Genomic DNA, 18570 nt, shown 5'->3' with positions numbered 1-18570 from the left:
TACTTTCTCTCTCTAGAAATTGTTCTAAACTCTCAATTTCTGAATCTTATCATGGTATCAGAGCAGAAGATCTGCTAATTTTCTGCAAATTTTTCATAAAATGCAGTAATTTTGATACTCATTTTAGTATCAGTTCATATATTCTTTGTGTTTTTCTGATTCGATTTTTGAATTCAAAAACAATTTTTCATATAATTTTCTGTTGAAATCAATTCTTCAAGTATTAAACCTTGATTATAATGGAAGCACAAAGTGTTAATCCAACACAAGATCCTGGATCAGTTTATTACATTCATCCAAGTGAAAATCCAACAATTTCACTTGTTTCTGAGAAATTTAATGGTGAGAATTATCAAGATTGGAAGAGAGGTATGATTTTGGCACTGTCAATGAAGAATAAGATGTCCTTCATAGATGGAAGCTTGCAGAATCCAGGAGAAGCATATCCAATGTATAATGCTTGGAGCTGGTGCAATAATATGATAATATCATACATACTGAGATCTTTGGATAATACTCTTGCTAAGAGTGTTATTTTCTTCTCAACTACATATGAGATCTGGAAGGATCTTAAAGACAGGTATTCTGTAATTTCTGGACCTAAGATTTATTCATTGCAACAAACTTTGAATCAGTTAGAACAAGGTTCTTTCTCAATAGCTGAGTTTTTTACAAAGATCAAAGGAATTTGGGATCAGATTAGTGTTGCAAATCCGATTCCTGTCTGTAATTGTTCAAGGTGTACCTGTAATTTGACACAAAAATTTCTGAAATCTCAGCAAGATGAAAGACTGATTCAGTTTCTCATGAAGCTTGATCCTAAACATGCTGGAGTTAGGACAAATATTTTGATGATAAATCCTTTGCCTTCTATGTCTGTTGCATATAATCTGCTTATTCAAGATGAAAGGCAGATGCAGATTACTGATGCAGTTACCAGGCAGCCTAGTAGCATGGCATTTGCAGCTGCAGAGGAGAGGAGAGGAGAATTTATAGTAAGCATTATCCCACAGCTGCTCGAGCACCTCTATTTTGTGATCATTGCAAGTTGAACAATCACACCATAGACAAGTGCTGGAAATTACATGGCTATCCTGCAAAGGGAGGTTTCACCAAGAACAAAGGGAAGAGAGTTGCAGTTGTATCCTGTGGAGAAGGTCAGAGTGAAGAAGAATGCACCAATTACCAAAGAACAGTATGAGAAGCTTGTTAGCCTTATTCAACAAGATAAACAGCAGGATAGTTCTCAGAAGTTCAATGGAATGGCCAATATGGCAGGTAATTGCCTAATAACTTGTCTGAATTCTAAGTGGATAATAGACAGTGGAGCAACTGATCATATATGCTCAAATTTGAGTTTATTTGATTCATATGATGTGTTTGATAAATTTCCAAGTACAATTACTGTGGCAAATGGAAAGCAAGTAGAAGTTAAGCATATAGGTACTGTGAAGTTTGATAATGGTATAGTGCTTAACAATGTGCTGCATGTTCCTGATCTGCATTTCAATTTGATATCCACACATAGGATCTGTAGAGATATGTGCTGTGATATTGTCTTTACACATGATAAGTGTTTGATTCAAGATCATTCCCATAACACTTCTCTGGTTCTTGGTAATTTGGACTCAGGTTTGTATGCTGTATCAGATGATGATTTGAAGAAGACAGTGATTAAACCCTCAATAAATTTGGCTATAGGAGATGAAGCTAAGCTACTGCATTTGAGATTAGGCCATTTTCCTTTCAATAAAATGAGTCATATAGATTCTAAGTTCTCAAATAAAGCTTCTAATGACAGCATATGTCAAATTTGTCCAAAAGTTAGACAAGTTAGGAAGTCTTTTCCAAAAGATAGTGCTAAGAGTGTCAACTGTTTTGATTTGTTACATGTAGACACTTGGGGGCCTTACAAAATAAGAACTCATGATGCATGTTCTTATTTCTTGACTGTTATAGATGATATGTCAAGACATACTTGGACATTTTTAATGAAACAAAAGTCTGATTGTGTTGATATTTTAGAGTTCTTGATTACTTTTATTCACACTCAATTTGGTATATATGTCAAGAGTTTGAGGACTGATAATGTAAAGGAGTTGTGTGAGGGTAGAATACTCACTGTATATGAGAAGTTTGGGGTTTTTCATCAGAGGAGTTGTGTAGATACTCCACAGCAAAATGGAGTTATGGAGAGAAAACATAGGCATCTTTTAGAGACAGCAAGGGCTTTGTTTTTTCAGTCTAAGGTTCCTACAAAATATTGGGGAGAATGTTTATTAACTGCAACACATTTGATAAACAGGATGCCATTGTCCTGTTTGGCTATGTTACACCATATGAGAAAGTTTATGGGGTTGCAGCTAGCATTGAGCATCTTAAAGTGTTTGGTTGTTTGTGTTATATATGCTGCTACTCTAAAAAATGGCAGAACAAAATTTGATTCCAGGGCAACACCCTGTGTAATGCTTGGATATCCAACTGGACAAAAAGCTTATAAGCTCCTAAATTTAGAAACAAACATAGTGTTTGTTTCTAGAGATGTCACTTTTCATGAGAGACACTTTCCTTTTCATTTATTAGACAATACACCCAAACCTGATCCAATTTTTCTCCCAGCAGAAACAACATACACTTTTACTTTTGATCCTGATATACCTAACATTTTTGTCCTGTTCCCTGAGCAAATTACTACTGACCCTACACTAGAACCACAAAATAACCCAAGCACACAAATATTACCTCACCCTATCTCAAGTAACCCTCCATTTACAACCCAAACACCACCCCCACCTGATAGACAATCAACCAGACCCACAAAGAAACCAGCCTGGATGATTGATTATGTGTGTGCAGTTGATTCTGCAACCTCTCATTGGTGTAATCTTGTTGCTTATGATGAGTTTCTTGTTCCATTAAAGGCTTTCATTACTCAGATCTCAAGTGTAACAGAACCAGCTACTTACTTTGAAGCAGTACAGCACCTAGAATGGATAGATGCTATGAATAAAGAACTTAAAGCTTTGGCAGCCAACAACACCTGGGTTGTTACAGATTTGCCTAAGGGTAAGAAAGCTATAGGGTGTAAATGGGTGTACAAGGTGAAACTAAAGAAAGATGGAACACTTGAAAGGTATAAATCAAAACTTGTTGCTAAAGGATTTACACAGAAATATGGAATATATTATGATGAAACCTTCTCTCCTGTTGTTAACATGGCAACAATAAGGTGTTTACTGGCCATTGCAGCTGGTTATAATTGGCCTTTGTTCCAGATAGACATTAACAATGCTTTTTTGCATGGCACACTTGATGAAGAAGTTTACATGAAGATGCCTCCGGGTATACCCAATCCAAAGAATAAGGTGTGCAAGCTTGTTAAATCTTTATATGGGTTGAAACAAGCCAGCAGACAGTGGTTTGCTAGGTTGACCTCAGAATTAAAGAAGAAAGGTTTTATTCAGAATAAGAATGATTATTCTCTATTCATTCTTTAAAAAAAAAAACAATGACATTTGCATTGCAGTAGTATATGTTGATGATATTATTCTCACTGGTTCAAATTCTGAGATTTTGGTAGACTTAAAGGTTCATCTGTATCAAGTGTTCAGCATCAAAGACTTAGGGGAGCTGAGCTATTTTCTTGGAATTGAGGTTTCAAGACTGCCTAGAGGTATCATTCTGAAATTTACTGAGGAGTTACTTGAAGGCTGTGGTTTAGATGTTTCAAAATCAGCTAAGACACCTTTGCCTATTAGCCTAAAATTCACAGAAACAGAAGGAGAACTTTATAGTGATCCAGAACTCTACATATGCCTGGTAGGAAAGTTGATTTTTCTCACTCATACAAGGCCTGATATCTCTTTTGCAGTACAAACTCTAAGTCAGTTTATGCATAGTCCCAGAGTACAGCGTGTAAAATCTCTACAACACCTTTTAAGGTACATAGCTGGTACTATAGGACAAGGTTTATTCTTGGAAGCCTCTACACAGTTAACTTTACAGGCCTACTCATATTCAGACTGGGCAGCCTGCATTGATAGTAGAAGGTCTGTGACTGGTTACTTAATGATGCTTGGAAAGAGTTTGGTCTCTTGGAAATCTAAGAAGCAATCTACTGTATCAAAGTCATCAACTGAGGCAGAATATTGAGCAATGGCTGAGCTTCATCAGAGATTGAGTGGCTTGTCAGGTTGCTGCAAGATCTTGGTGTTACAAATTTGAAACCAATCAAGCTGAATTGTGACAATCAGTCAGCAATTCACTTGGGAAAAAATCCAGTTTATGCATGAAAGGACTAAGCATATTGAGATTGATGTCCATTTCACCAGAGATAAAGTTTTGGAAGGTCTCATTGAGTTGTCTTATGTCCTTACTGATGCTCAGTTAGCTGATATATTGACAAAAATTCTTAATTTCTCTCTCTAGAAATTGTTCTAAACTCTCAATTTCTGAATCTTATCAATACATATTACACACAAACAAGCTAAATTAAATAATATTGTTGAAATCATAAAATAATATTTAAATTGTGCATCGCACGAGCCTAATCTAGTACTCTATTAAAAGACAAGCGCCTCAATGTGAGACTGACAAATGTCACTCCTTCTTTTGCTTATCTTGTTTATATAAATATTTCTAGCATAATTATTATTGTTAAACTTCAAACTTAAATCTATCAATAAACAGGAAGTTCTGTACATGCATAAGATATTCATGATTTCCTAACTAAATTTTGTATTTATTTTTAGCAATAAATTATACTATGTGTATTGTATTTATTAAATGTTATCCGTAATTTTTATAGTATAACTATGTAGATTTACTTACTCTAATACTACAAATAACTCATAATATATTTGCAACATTTACTTCATCTATGATTACAAAAGTCATCAAGTTACAGAATAAATAATTTGAATAAATATAATTTAAGTGGTATAAGGAAACAAGATAATTTGTATATTGAAAGCCTAATATTGTTTTTTCTACTGAAACGTAAACAAAATTATTGGTAGACTTTAGTTTGAGATCAATTATGGAGTCAATAAAGGTACAATGCAAAATAGTGTTATAATTAATTTTATCGGTTGTTGTACTCCTTGACAAATATTGAATATTAAGTTGAAATGTTGCTTTAAAAAAAATTAAACTTGAATATAAATTTAACTTTAATTGTCCTTTCAATTTCTGTACAATGTCTCTTGCAATGACATTTTCCCCTTTTTTACATAAGAAATTTGAAGCAAAAATCAGTCTAAACGAGAAGAATACAAGTTAAATTAAACATTTGATAGGAAAATATATATAGGAGTAAAATTTTTTACAACAACTACTCGTATTTAACACGGTAATATTCATATATTGACAATGCTTTTACTTTTAAGAATTTTGAGAAAAATATTATTTTGATTCAAAATAAAATTGTGCATTTCACGGGTGCAATACTAAATATATAGCCGTTATTGTCAATAATTTTATATTGTTCTACATATAGTAATGTTGTTAATTAGAATATCCTAATTTACACCAATCAATTAATGCATTATACTATAAGACAAACAAATCAATCACTGATTCGTTTATCTTATATTTGTAATGAGATAACAAAGACTTGATATATTGTGTTGCATATTTTTGGTTAGTTTTTGTTATATAAATTGTCTTGAATTCAAAATATATTTTATTGACTTTAATTGATTCCAAATAATTTATTACAAAAAGTCGATCAATATGTTCCTAGCCAAAAATATGCCAAAAATTTATATATAGTGTGTGAGATATAAGGTTATTATTGTGTCTATAGATTTGGTAACTGCGACGGGTTAAAAAAATTTAGATTATAATATAGCTATTGAAGCAGATGATATGACAAGAAAATATTTAGTTTTTACTGACCGGGGATAAAAAAATGAATATGTCTATTTCTCTTATATATATATATATTTTTTTTTGATGCTATGTTTATTTTCTCTTATATAGTTATGTGGAGCATTATTCATTTAAATTTCAATTAATAAAACAACATTAATAAAAAAAATAGCGAATAAAATGTTAAAACAAATGCCAATGACATAAAATATTATTCAAATCACATTCCGTAATTTCTGTACTGGCCATTACTGCGACCAAACAAAATTTTAATGATTAAATTGTTAGTAAAAACGAGTCCTTTATTACTGATTGAATTGTTTTTATTTTTTTCATGTGGGATTAATAATATGATTTATAATTTGTGCATCGCACGGGCACTATATGCTAGTTTTAAATAAGTCAAAACCAAAAGTAACCTGATAAACAAGTTAACAATGCCATGTGTCGCTCTATTATTGGCTTAAATATTTTTTTTTTAAAAATTTTATCTTTTTTCTTTCCTCCCCTCTCCCCTCTCCCCGTCTTCGTCCCCACCACCACTGCACCACTTTGATAGCCCCCTCTCCCAAATCTGGCCTTCTCGCCCACCCTCACAATCAACCAACCCATAATTCTTGGCCTACCCAATTACAAGCCCGGAACTCCCACCCACCCACCCTTCGCCAGTCCCGAATCCCTAGCTACACCCCTTCGTCCACCTCGAATACGTCGCCCTGTCTTTACCACTAGCCTTTGAAACCCCACCCATCCATGAGCCATGAAACTCCATCGAAACAGGGTAAGTTTTTATACCTTGCATTTACTAGTGTACCCCCACTTGCTTTATCATTTTCTCTCCTTTCCTTAATATGTATTCTTAAATTGAATACGTCAACTAAATAGCAACGGGGGAAGTATTTATATTAGAGTTACTCTTATGGGAAAAACAAAGTTTCCATATGAAATGAAATGGATTACCGAGTAGAACTTTTTTGTACCTGCGAAATGAGATCTCTATCTTGATGACATGGGTGGACTAAGCGGCTAAGCCCATATATAAAGAACACCAATTATAAATCATCAATAACTTTATGCTAAAAGACACACCAGCAATGACACGTGTTATATCTTTGTGTGTGTGTGTGTATATATATATATATATAATTTTCTTTTTTTAGAAATTTTTTTTTTAAAAAGTAATTTAAAGTTTTAATGTGGTAAAAGCCGTTGACTTAACTGTAAATAACCTTAATTATAGAAAATTATTTTTTACCTAATTAAAATTTTATTTTAGAAAGAATAAAAAAAAAACAAATCATTAGGAAAAATATTATATACTCTCTCCGTTCCATAATACTTGACATACTTTCCATCTTTGGTCATCCCACAATACTTAATACATTACCAATTTTGGAAAGAGGTCACTATTATAAAATTATATTTCTTTACATACTCTATGGGCCCACTGCTTTTTAGGAAATAATAAAAAAATTTAATCCCCCTCCCCCCCTTCTTAACAGCTAGCCCCGCTTAGTTTTTTTAGCAATAAAGTAATATAAAATAAAATCTTTTCTACGATAAACAAATATATTAAAAGGACCCACTTACATTTTTTTAAACTACGTGCTCCCTCCAACGTCCCACGTATTATGGGACAGTGGAGTAGAATACACTACAAGTCTACAATCCATAATAATAATAAAATAATATATTTATTATTTTTTCCAAGCAAATTACTTTAATAATCAATAACCACGTGAAAAATATCAATCAATCAACAATCATCAATCAATAATTATATAATTTATTGATTGGTAACAATTAATTATTATATAAAAATATAATTTAAAACATATTGAGATTTAATTAGAGTGCATATATAATAGGAGAAAAGTTGAATAAGAAAATTAAACGTTGTTGAAAAGATATGGAAATTTGGGTTGCATGATCTGATTTTGGATTAAATAATAGAGTGATTTTAATAGTGTGTGAATAAGAATTTATTCACAGGATTAGATACATAGCTTTAAAATTTTCATTTAATTAACTAGAAAAATAACACTATAACATACAGTACTACACAAAAATCATATGATCAAATGCATAATTTGTAAGTACATATGTAAGTATGTAACTAATCGGCTTTTTCGTGATTATGTTTAATTTTAGTAAATATTTTGGTAGTTTACTTCGCATTATTTTAAGACAATTATTTTACACCAATTAAAAACAGTGTTAAATTGATAATAACACTAAAAGTTATTGTGTGTGGTACCTGACCTAATAAACCTAATTATTACTCCCTCCATTTTTAAATACTTGCTTCATTTCTTCATGTACGGAGTTGTAGGAGAAATTGGAGAAAATAATTAAATATGGAGGTGGTGGGGTAGGGGTAAGAATGAAAAATTATAAAAAGCAAAAGTAGTTAAGAGAATTAGAGGAGAAGGAATATAAAATTAATAAAATATGAGTTATAGTGGGTCCACTACGTGAGAGAATTAAATTACATATTGTAAAATCTTTCCAAATAAAGAAATGGAGCAAGTATTGAAAAACGGAGGAAGTACTAGCTTTGTCACTGTATAATTGACATAGTCAAACTTGATACGCATGTCGATGCACTATTTTAACCTTACACAGAGTTTTATATGTGGTTGACTACACCGTGTGACCGATGTTACTTAATTAGTTAGGGGTTACTCGGTCAGTTATGAATTACGCGATCGGTTAGGGGTTAGTCGGTCAGTTAGGGGTTACTTTGTCGGTCAAGTTATACTCGGTTAGTGTTTTGGTGTGTGTTAGCTATGTATCAAATAATCTGAGACGGATGGAGTATAGATATTTATTATAGAAAATATTGATGATGATTTTATTTCATAAATAGAATATCATGTGAGAAAAAAAAAAAAAAAGGAAAAAAAAAAAAAAAAAAAAAAAAAAAAAAAAAAAAACCATGTGAGATACTAGTATAAAAAAATATATGAATATCAATTGAGATATCAAAAAAAAAAAAAAAACATGTGACATACTAGTATAAAAATATTGAATATCAATTGAGATATTAAAAAAAAAAAAAACCATGTGAGACACTAGTATAAAAAATATAAATATCAATTAAAATATAAAATAAATCATGTACTGTGAGATACTAGAATAAAAAAAAATATGAATATCAGTTGAGATATTTAAAAAATAAAAAAAAAAATCATGTGAGATACTAGAATGAAAAAAAAAATGAATATCAATTGAGATATCAAAAAAATAATAAAAAAAAAATCATGTGAGATACTAGTATAAAAATATTGAATATCAATTGAGATTTAAAAAAAATAAAAAAAATCATGTGAGACACGTATAAAAAAATATGAAATCAATTAAAATATAAAATAAATCATGTACTGTGAGATACTAGAATAAAAAATATGAATATCAGTTAAGAAAAAAAAATTATGTGAGATACTAGAATAAAATAAAAAAAATATATGAATATCAATTGAGATATCAAAAAAATAATAATAAAAAAAAAATCATGTGAGATACTAGTATAAAAATATTGAATATCAATTGAGATTTTTAAAAAAATAATAAAAATAATCATGTGAGACACTAGTATAAAAAATATGAATATCAATTAAAATATAAAATAAATCATGTACTGTGAGATACTAGAATAAAAAATATGAATATCAACTGAGATATTATAATAAAAAAAAAATAAATAAAATAAATAAAAAAAAAAAAATCATGTGAGATACTAGAATAAAAAAAATATGAATATCAATTGAGATATTAGAAAAAAATTAAAATCATGTGAGATAGAGTAATATTCAAACTATTACTTCAAAATATCAATCAAATATTACAAGCTCTAAATTGTGGCCTATATAAATAGATGTTAGCTACTTAGCTTAGCTTATGTCATTATATTTTTATTGGCATTTGAATTTGTTAAAATCAAAATCCCAACAAAAAAAAAAAAAAAAAAAAAAAAAAAATTTAAAAAAAAAAAAATGAAATCACCCCTACTTTCAATTGCCTTACTCTTCACCATAACATTCTTATTCAAATGTCATCCATGCCAAGCAGACGACCAAGCTGGTGACATGAAGGTCTTCCTAGATGGCCATAACTTGGCTCGAAGCCAAGTCGGTGTTGGTCCATTTACATGGGACCAAACGCTTGAAGCCTTTGCTCAAGACTATGCTAACAACGCGAAATTAGGAGATTGTAACACATACAAGGGTTCAAAGGGTTCGTATGGGTTGAACCGTGGGATTGGCTACGATTCCTTGAGTAGTTCGCAAGCGATGAATACATGGGTTAACCAAAAGAAAAATTATAACTATACTTCGAATTCGTGTGCACAAGGTCAAGATTGCTCGGCTTATACACAAGTTGTTTGGCGTAAGTCGGTCCGCCTTGGCTGTGCTAGTGTTATGTGTAGCGCTGAATGGCCTTTATATGTTTGTGTTTATGATCCTGCAGGAAATATCCCAGGCGAACGACCGTATTAATCATGTAACAAATATGATGATCGATGCATGTAACAAATAATATACTTCGTAATAGCATTGATGTTTACTTTCAATTTAATGATGATTGTTAAACGTATATTGTTGCCTCAATTATTTTGTGTTTATGATGATTGTTAAACATATATAGTTATGCTTCAATATTCCCCCTAACAAGTAAAATTCCTTTTTGTTCAAGGACATGTGATGTTTCATGAGGCCAGAGTGCATTTTTATACACCTCCTCACATAATCCAATTCAATAAAGTCTAAATTAAGAAAAAAAAAAGTATCAACTATGGGCCTGACTCTTATTCCATGCTAAACATCTGTTTGGGTCAGACCAGTCATTATTGAGAAAGAAACTCCACTTTACCCGGCCCTATATGTCCAAGAACTTTTCATCTCAAAACCACATCGTAATAATTGATGGAATAACCTGTTAATCTTATAAATTGGATTAACCTTCTCTTCCTTTATTAATATAGACACTTACATGTGTTGTTTGGGAAGCTAATGATTCAACATTGCTACTATACTCCCCTTTATAAATAAATCAATTCTCGGTTGAGATAATAGATTATAACGAACGGATCAAGTATGCACAACATATATTATTTGAGTAGCTTAATCGATGTATATAATACAACATTATTCCCTTATGTAGCTATAATTTGGTACTACGTGCCAATGGCTTGCTACAAGGAACTAAACTTAGAACTCGAATTAAACAATTGATCATTTAGCTAACTATACTTTAATACCACCTATAGCAATTGTAATTAAGCTCAAATGGCTCAAACAATGATAACAATACTTTGGTTTGGCAATGTACCAACTCAATTTGGCTATCAATTACTACTCAAACCGGAATAGTATGGAATTCCATAAGATGGAAGCCAATCACCACCTTCAATGAAATTTCCAACGGTAAAGTTGCTTGCATCATTGGTGCTGATCTCTCCTCTGTAACCCGGCCAAGTAACCCTTGAACTTATATCCGCCCCTGGTCCTCTATTTTTGTACTCGCCGTAATAGAGTGTGCTTAACGCAAAATCACCCGACCACTCCAACCAACCAGCAGGATCGACGACATCCTCAATATTCGAGAGCATAAAGACCGTCCTAGAGTATTCCTTCCATGGTCGTCCTAGGAATGTTCTGTAGGCTGACTTGTTAGCTGCCAAATCAGCTGCTGCCGCAACTTTGCAGTTTAAGATGGAAATGCCGGTGTTTTGGTTAGGGTCTTCTCGGCCTTGTGCCGTGTAGATGTTCTTTTGTTTTGGAAGTGGCTCTCGAGCATATAAGTTGCAACTTTGGAGTACAACAGCCGCGTTACCAAATATAAAGTCTACCGTGCCATATATGTCACACTCCCTGTAAAATTGTCTTAGCGAGTGGACGTATAGCGTGTCTTGGTAGCCTACAAAGCTGCATTGGTAAAATGCTGAGAGATCTGATCCGCTTCGTAGAGCTACTGCTTGGTGTTTCTCCGGCCCTGCGTAGTTTTCTACCGTTATACCTTTGGCTATGAAGCCTTTTCCAACTACAGCTGCATATAAGAAAGATACATTATGTTAAGTAATGTATGAAAATCAATTTGGTCATGGAATATCTTCTAATGGTAAATTGAAAATGGATTTTGATGCAAAAATAATTTTGCTACTAAATATTAGACCTGGCAATCCTAACCCGACCTGATTGACCCGACTATGACCCGACCCATGACCCAAAAGTTGACCCGAACTAAACCGACCTGACCCGAAATAGAGTTGACCCGAACATGCCCCGATGACTCGAATGACCTGACCCGAAATTGACCCGAAACCCGAACTTGACCCGACCTGAAATGACCCGAAACCCGAAGTGACCCGACCCAATTTTAACCCAAATTGATTGACCCGAATCGACCCGACCCATAGTGACCCGACCCGAATTGACCCGAATCCTAAGTGAATAGGGTGAAATAGTGAATTACTTAGTTTAGGGCTTCTTTATTTCCTACGTAATAGGTACTCATGATTTTTTTTTTTTAACGATTTTACTTTATTTTCCAACTATTTTTTTTAAGTGAATTTATTTTGGTGACCCGACACAAACTTGACCTGAATAGACCCGACCCGAATTGACTCGATCCGAATTTGATCCGACCTGAAATTGACCCGAAAATTGATCTTAAAAATTGACCCGACCCAAACAGACCCGACCCGATCTTGACCCGACTCGAACTTGACTCGAAGTGCTAACCCGATTTTGACCCGAAACCCGAATCAACCCGACTCGACCCAAACCCGACCTGAACATTTGCTGACCCAAACTTGACCCGACCTGAACATTTGCTGACCCGAACTTGATCTGACCTGAATTGACCCGACCCAAACCCGACCTGAATGACCTGTTTGCCAGGTGTACTTAATATGTTTTCTCATGTCCCAGCAAATAATACGAGTATAATTTTGATATTGTCCGAGTCACACACGATTTTACTACAAAGTACTTATATGGTGAGAAACACGGCAAACACCATTAAGTGAAACTTCATAAAGTCCACATCCCTCTTAGAATATAAAAGTCCAATGCTCCAATTCAATACAAATTTAAAACTACTTAACACATTGGACTAAAGGCCCATATAATCCTCGCTTTATTTAATGGGCTAGTATTATCATGCTTCAATACTACTTTCAATGTTAATGACAATGTACTACTTAACTAATTATCAAGATTTGTTGACTTATCCTAATGCCTATATAAAAAAACATAATTGTATTTAATAAATTTTTTTATGGGTGTATTAAATAATTATGGCTCCACCCCTTCTTCTCCTTTATAAACTAATCATTTTTCAATAAAAATATATTATGAAATAAAAAATTATATTGTATACCTATAAACAGTTCGTGCATTGTACGGGTCAGAATGATAGTTAAAAACTTAAAATTAAAACTTAATTCATATAATGAGAATTAAGAAGATCGACCTAAGCAGAAGAAAGAGTAGTCATAATTAATGAGAGTAAAAAGTGGACACCGACAGCCAAAGAAGAGAAATAAGGACCTAACAAAATCAATCATGTATTTGTGGCATCCAACCCCTTCCCACCCTCGTAAGTAATTATGGCTCCACATGCATAATTATTTAATAACTTGCTAATGCGTTTTCTGCTATTAGTCACTTGCTCATTATTATTATTTTGCTCAATTTTAGTTATAACGTCAAAACATCTTCATTTTTCTTAAATCAGAATAATTTCCAAAGGGATAAGGTGTTTGTTTGATGGGATTTGAGTGATCTATTGCATGATTCAATGTTTGTATTAAGGATTTTTGAGAAACGTATGAATTTCATATTCTTTTTGTTTTTTTTTTTTTTTTCCAATTTCAACTATTTATAGTCAACTTTTAGCATTGACAATGTTTTTTTTTTTTTTTTTTTGAAGATTTTTATGAAAATGTTTGTTTGAGTTTCTATTTATTTATTTTATTTTATGTGGAACAAATAATACCTCGTTAATTACTTTGTGCAACATTGAAATTTTTTTAATCTCATAAATAATGCTCAAAAATTACAAATAATAACAATTAACGGAAATAGTACATATGTTGTTTCTTGTTTGTAGATAACTATACTTTAAAACCTTTTTCATGCAATCTTCAATGGGGCCGTAACACAGATGAATATTTCTATATTATAGCATTACAGTATATATTATCGTACGAAAGTTTATTTTGTAAATAAAATGGATAATAAATCCCACATGAAAAATTGTGTACAAACATTTTCAACTTGTTGTGCGCCTTGATTTTTAGTCGGTGATTTCAATTCTGTTTCAGTATTTCACTACTATAATTCATTACACTACACTGTCATTCTGTAGGTTTGTCAAGCATGCATGAAAAATGTATCATGGTATCTTTAGCTTTTTTCATTAATTGGAAATTTGGAATATTGGATTATGCAACTCTTGAAGTACCTTGCTTTTAATAAAATCACACACCCTTTCTTATAAAATAAATAAATAATATCACACACTTTTTAAGATAAATGACTCTTTGCATGATTTTATTGTACAATCTACAAAATTTAAAGAATATAATTGTACGTAGACCTTGCTTGCAAGTTTGGGTTTTTTAAACATGTAGGTTGTTAGCTGGTTCATTAATTTTGATTATTGAAAGATAATAGTTAATTAGTTATTCGTATTAACTATCAGTCATTGTTATGGTTGGCCATTAGAAGTATAAATATAAGGAACTTTTAAATATAGATATGGTTACATTTAAGTAAACAACGAGAAAGGAAAAAAAAAAAAAAGGAGCATCCATGTTTGATATTTATTCCTAAAAAATGTATTAATTGTTATAAGACGATTTCAAAAAAGTTAACATAAATTTTTTTTTCTTTTGAGTCACCGGGTTACACCAGATTTTTTAGGTTAGACTATAAACTGAAATCGAGAAATCTCAAGTACAAATTAGAGCATAATTTCTTAACAAGTCCTACTTATAATATTGTGCACTCTCCTAAATAGTAGAATCGACTTTCTAGGTATTTAGCATATACTAAATGCACAACTACGTAGGTATTTTGATCAACTTTTGTATCAGATGATTCTATGAATATGTAATTTACATGATGTAAGACCTCTCATGTAACTACATAGTCATGCATTTTGATCAACTAACTATTGAGTTGTTTCTTTCAATTATTCAATGTTATAAAAGATTTTGTACCCATTTTTCGTAATTTTCAATTTTGTGTTCAAGTATTACTACTTTATATTCAACTTATCGATTATTGATTGTTTTACCTTAAGAATTACAGCTTATCAAGTTTTTGTTTGTAATATCATTAATTTGTAGATGTATAATTAGTTCTGCTACATAAGATTTAAATTAGCATTATATATTTTCTAGTCCCCACTCACATGACCTTATAAATTGTCTAAGTTGTTGCGTTGTTGGTAGGTAGATCCATGTATAAAAGATGAAATATAGCACGATAAACTTTTAAGACATAGGTCACTCTCGCTTTTTGGACATTCTAACTCAAATTTTGTCCTCCATACAAATATGCAAATTTTTATAAATTTTATTCAATAATCTTATCTAAATAGTATACGGTTTTTCCAATACAATCATGTTCAATACTTTTTTTTTTTTAAAGGGATATTTTCAAAAGGGTGCCGACGTACTAACGTTATTTGAATACTTGTGCGAAAAATGATAATGACAAAAGAAATTTACTCGTGCAAAAGTGACCAAAAAGAGTATACTCACATATACTTTATTTTTTAAAAGAAAGTTTAAAATTATTGCATTGCTTCCCCTAAAATTAATAATATGATAAAAATCTAACTGCTTATTTTCATACTTTAAAAAAAAAAAAAAAAAAAAAAAAAAAAAAAAAAAAACCAATTTATAACTCGAAAAAATAAATTTCTTTAGCATATAATTTTTTTTTCACTCCTTGTATTTATTTTAGGGTGTTTTGAAAATTGATTTACTTGTACATTAATTTCATTTTTTATCAAAACTTGTTTTAAACCTTACCTCTCTAATCCCTTAATACCTTAACATAACTTAGAAACCATAAGTGGGCTGCGAGCATTATTAAAACTTACAAGTTATGACCTTTGAGCCATATGACCTAAGAAAACTAGCTTAGCTATGATAGAGTATATAAACTGATTATTATGGGTTTCGTTTAACCACTAGCAACACCTAACACGAAATAAATCTCGCTTATAAACAGGTTTTGAAGCATGAGATTTGAATTTGTGATCTTTTGTAATGAGGTCTCTTAACACCAGGTTAAAACACCAACTCAACTAATAAAAAATAAAGCTATGATAATTGAAGCCCAAAATCGATTTCTATCAAGCTAAACCTACAACTTCTGTATTGTTAGTACAAGCCATACATACAGTAGGAGTAGTGTGGATTATTGATAGAGCGGTACATGACCCGGCCCCCCGGGTATGTCTCCTTAGAGGCTTAGAACTGCCAGTGAACATTATGCCCTTACTAAAATTTACTTAAGTCTTAAATGTATATGGTTGACCTCCTACCTGTTTTACTTTCTTGATTTAAAGTATTGTTTGTTTGATATAGGAATTAAATCAATACTCATTGGTGTATTTAATTCATTGGAAATTTGGAATGAATGAAGATCTCACATCAAATCTTAGCTAGGAAATGGTTAAACAACTTGTTTGGTTGTTATGAAGGCATTTACAAATTATAGGAATTTTGTTATTTTTAGTATTACCTTTGTTTCGCAATAAATACAATGTTTTTATTTTTGTTTTATTTTCGACATAACACGTTGACTATTATTTTCGTATACATGGATTATAAAATAGAAAATTAATATATATCTTGATATATATTACATTCAGAATTGAGATCAATCCAACATTATTATTTTACATATTTTATGTATTATACATGTAAAAATTTAATCAAAGTTAATTTGTAAACAATTGTTAGACAGAATTATATGTAAATACTATTTGTCTATGTTTACAATAATGTATAAAGTCAAAATTTTATACTAACATCATTTTGACTTTAATTTATTAACACACAACTTTAACCATTAATTATTTTATACATAAAATTAATTAAAAATTATTAAAATTTTATATTCTAAAAATACAGAATAAAACTTATCCCATAACAATTTTTACGTTGATATAAATATTTATATGTTAGATCGTTAGTAAAAAAAGTCGCGGTCTATACATAGACCTGAATATTGTAACCAATCAAACAAAATATTGCTTGTATTATGAAACAAAAAAAAGGTTTGAGTTATTACTAGACTTACCGAGAGTAGCAGACCTAAAAGTTGTGTAACCATCAACAACGTTCCTTTTTGCCTTAATAAGAGTCTTTCCAATTCCATCTCCAAGGAACATTATATTTGTCTTCTTCTTATCAACCTCCACATTCTCATAATAAGCTCCAGCCTTTATGTATATCACGAACCTTGTTGTACTCTTTTTCGGGGCGGCCGCCACCGCGTCTTTGATGGTTGTGAAATTACCAGAACCATCTTTTGCCACCACCAAATCCACCCGGGTGGTTGTGTTGCCGCTCCCGGGTGGAGCTACTGTTTGCAATAGCCGGCGATCCTTCCTTTTCATCCAGCCCGGGAACCCGGCTTTGTCAAGCCCGTTCACATCGTCGAGATCATCGTAGGGCAATGGCATTGTCTTATGCTTGCAATGGCGGGGTCCATGGATCTTCTTCAGCATGACAAGGGAGTTACTGACATGGTGGGAGATGTTATACAGGCCTGCTTGGATGAACTGTCGTACGGTCCTGTTGGACCCTACGGCAAACCCGTCCAAGCAGGTGAACTGGTTGGTCATGGCCGCGCTCAAAAATGAGAGAATACTACTCAAATTTTGAGTGGGACCACACTGGTCCGCCGTTTCACTAAGGACTGTCTCGAGCTGGTCTGAGGTTTCACTCAGGAGCTCGAGACAGTCCTTCACCGCAATGTGCTGCAACCGACTCAAACTGTGTCGGTTGCCAGACTCAAGGCCTGAGACATTGGCGGTGGAGGTGCGGACTATCACCTCAGTGACACTAATAGTGTAACGGAGGATCTCCGTTAACGACTTCTTATGAAGATGAGGGATGGTGGATACAGTAGAGATACAAAAGTCGGGGTAAAGGGTGCCATCGCAATGAGATTGCGCGAGTTGGAGGTGGTTTTGGACGTGAAGATGATGAATGTGAGGTTTATGAGAGGTTTTAAAGGAGGGTTTAAGTACTAGTACAAAAATGGTGAGAATTGAGATTGGTATTATTAGTATAAACTTAGTTTTTCTTGGTATGTTCATTTTTTTTAGGTGTATGAGTGGGAGGAGTTGTGTGGAGTAGAGTTGGAGAGTGACTTGTAGTTGTGGAAATAAGCCGCTTGTATATATACACACAAAGATAAGGTGGTTAGCTAGCTTTAATTTATATTGGGCAGCCATAATAAGGTTAAGATGGAATGAATTTTCATGTTAATTGTGTTAATCAAGGAGAATCTTTCTTCTTACGAGTTATATAATTATTATTGAAGAGAATTTTTCAAATTTTATTTGCATGTTAAGACAACAAATTATGAACTAGTATAAATCAATAGTCATGACACCATATTTTAGTATCCAAAGGAATGTAATGAGAATTAAATAGTTTTCAAA

General features: G+C 32.2%; 3 protein-coding genes across 3 annotated transcripts; 2 read left to right on the top strand and 1 right to left on the bottom strand.

Annotated features, from left to right (window-relative positions):
- Nucleotides 1-239: 239 nt before the first annotated feature.
- LOC145625281 (uncharacterized) lies at nucleotides 240-1052 on the top strand. Its single transcript, XM_081678341.1, has one exon. It carries the CDS (start codon nucleotides 240-242, stop codon nucleotides 1050-1052), a length of 813 nt encoding a protein of 270 aa, XP_081534467.1.
- Nucleotides 1053-9959: 8907 nt separating this feature from the next.
- LOC145625280 (basic form of pathogenesis-related protein 1-like) lies at nucleotides 9960-10370 on the top strand. Its single transcript, XM_081678340.1, has one exon. The coding sequence runs from the start codon at nucleotides 9960-9962 to the stop codon at nucleotides 10368-10370; it is 411 nt and encodes a 136-aa protein (XP_081534466.1).
- A 577-nt stretch (nucleotides 10371-10947) lies between these two features.
- Nucleotides 10948-18301, bottom strand: LOC145624106 (pectinesterase-like). Its single transcript, XM_081677065.1, has 2 exons — nucleotides 17199-18301; nucleotides 10948-11919 (listed from the first exon to the last, which is right to left on the bottom strand). The coding sequence occupies exons 1-2, from the start codon at nucleotides 18220-18222 to the stop codon at nucleotides 11219-11221; spliced, it is 1725 nt and encodes a 574-aa protein (XP_081533191.1). The 5' UTR covers nucleotides 18223-18301; the 3' UTR covers nucleotides 10948-11218.
- Nucleotides 18302-18570: the final 269 nt, after the last annotated feature.

The sequence above is a fragment of the Chenopodium album genome, chromosome 3 (genome assembly GCF_948465745.1).
Source record: "Chenopodium album chromosome 3, dcCheAlbu1.1, whole genome shotgun sequence".
Taxonomy (NCBI): Eukaryota; Viridiplantae; Streptophyta; class Magnoliopsida; order Caryophyllales; family Amaranthaceae; genus Chenopodium; species Chenopodium album.
This window is presented reverse-complemented; position numbering and strand designations above follow the sequence as displayed.

Excerpts from the sequence above, each read along its gene's own strand:
- LOC145624106 (XM_081677065.1), bottom strand. The coding sequence starts at position 18,222 with ATGAACATACCAAGAAAAACTAAGTTTATACTAATAATACCAATCTCA. Across the intron at positions 11,920-17,198 it reads TTTTAGGTCTGCTACTCTCG|CTGTAGTTGGAAAAGGCTTC; the intron begins GTAAGTCTAGTA and ends TCTTATATGCAG.
- LOC145625281 (XM_081678341.1), top strand. The coding sequence starts at position 240 with ATGGAAGCACAAAGTGTTAATCCAACACAAGATCCTGGATCAGTTTAT.
- LOC145625280 (XM_081678340.1), top strand. The coding sequence starts at position 9,960 with ATGAAGGTCTTCCTAGATGGCCATAACTTGGCTCGAAGCCAAGTCGGT.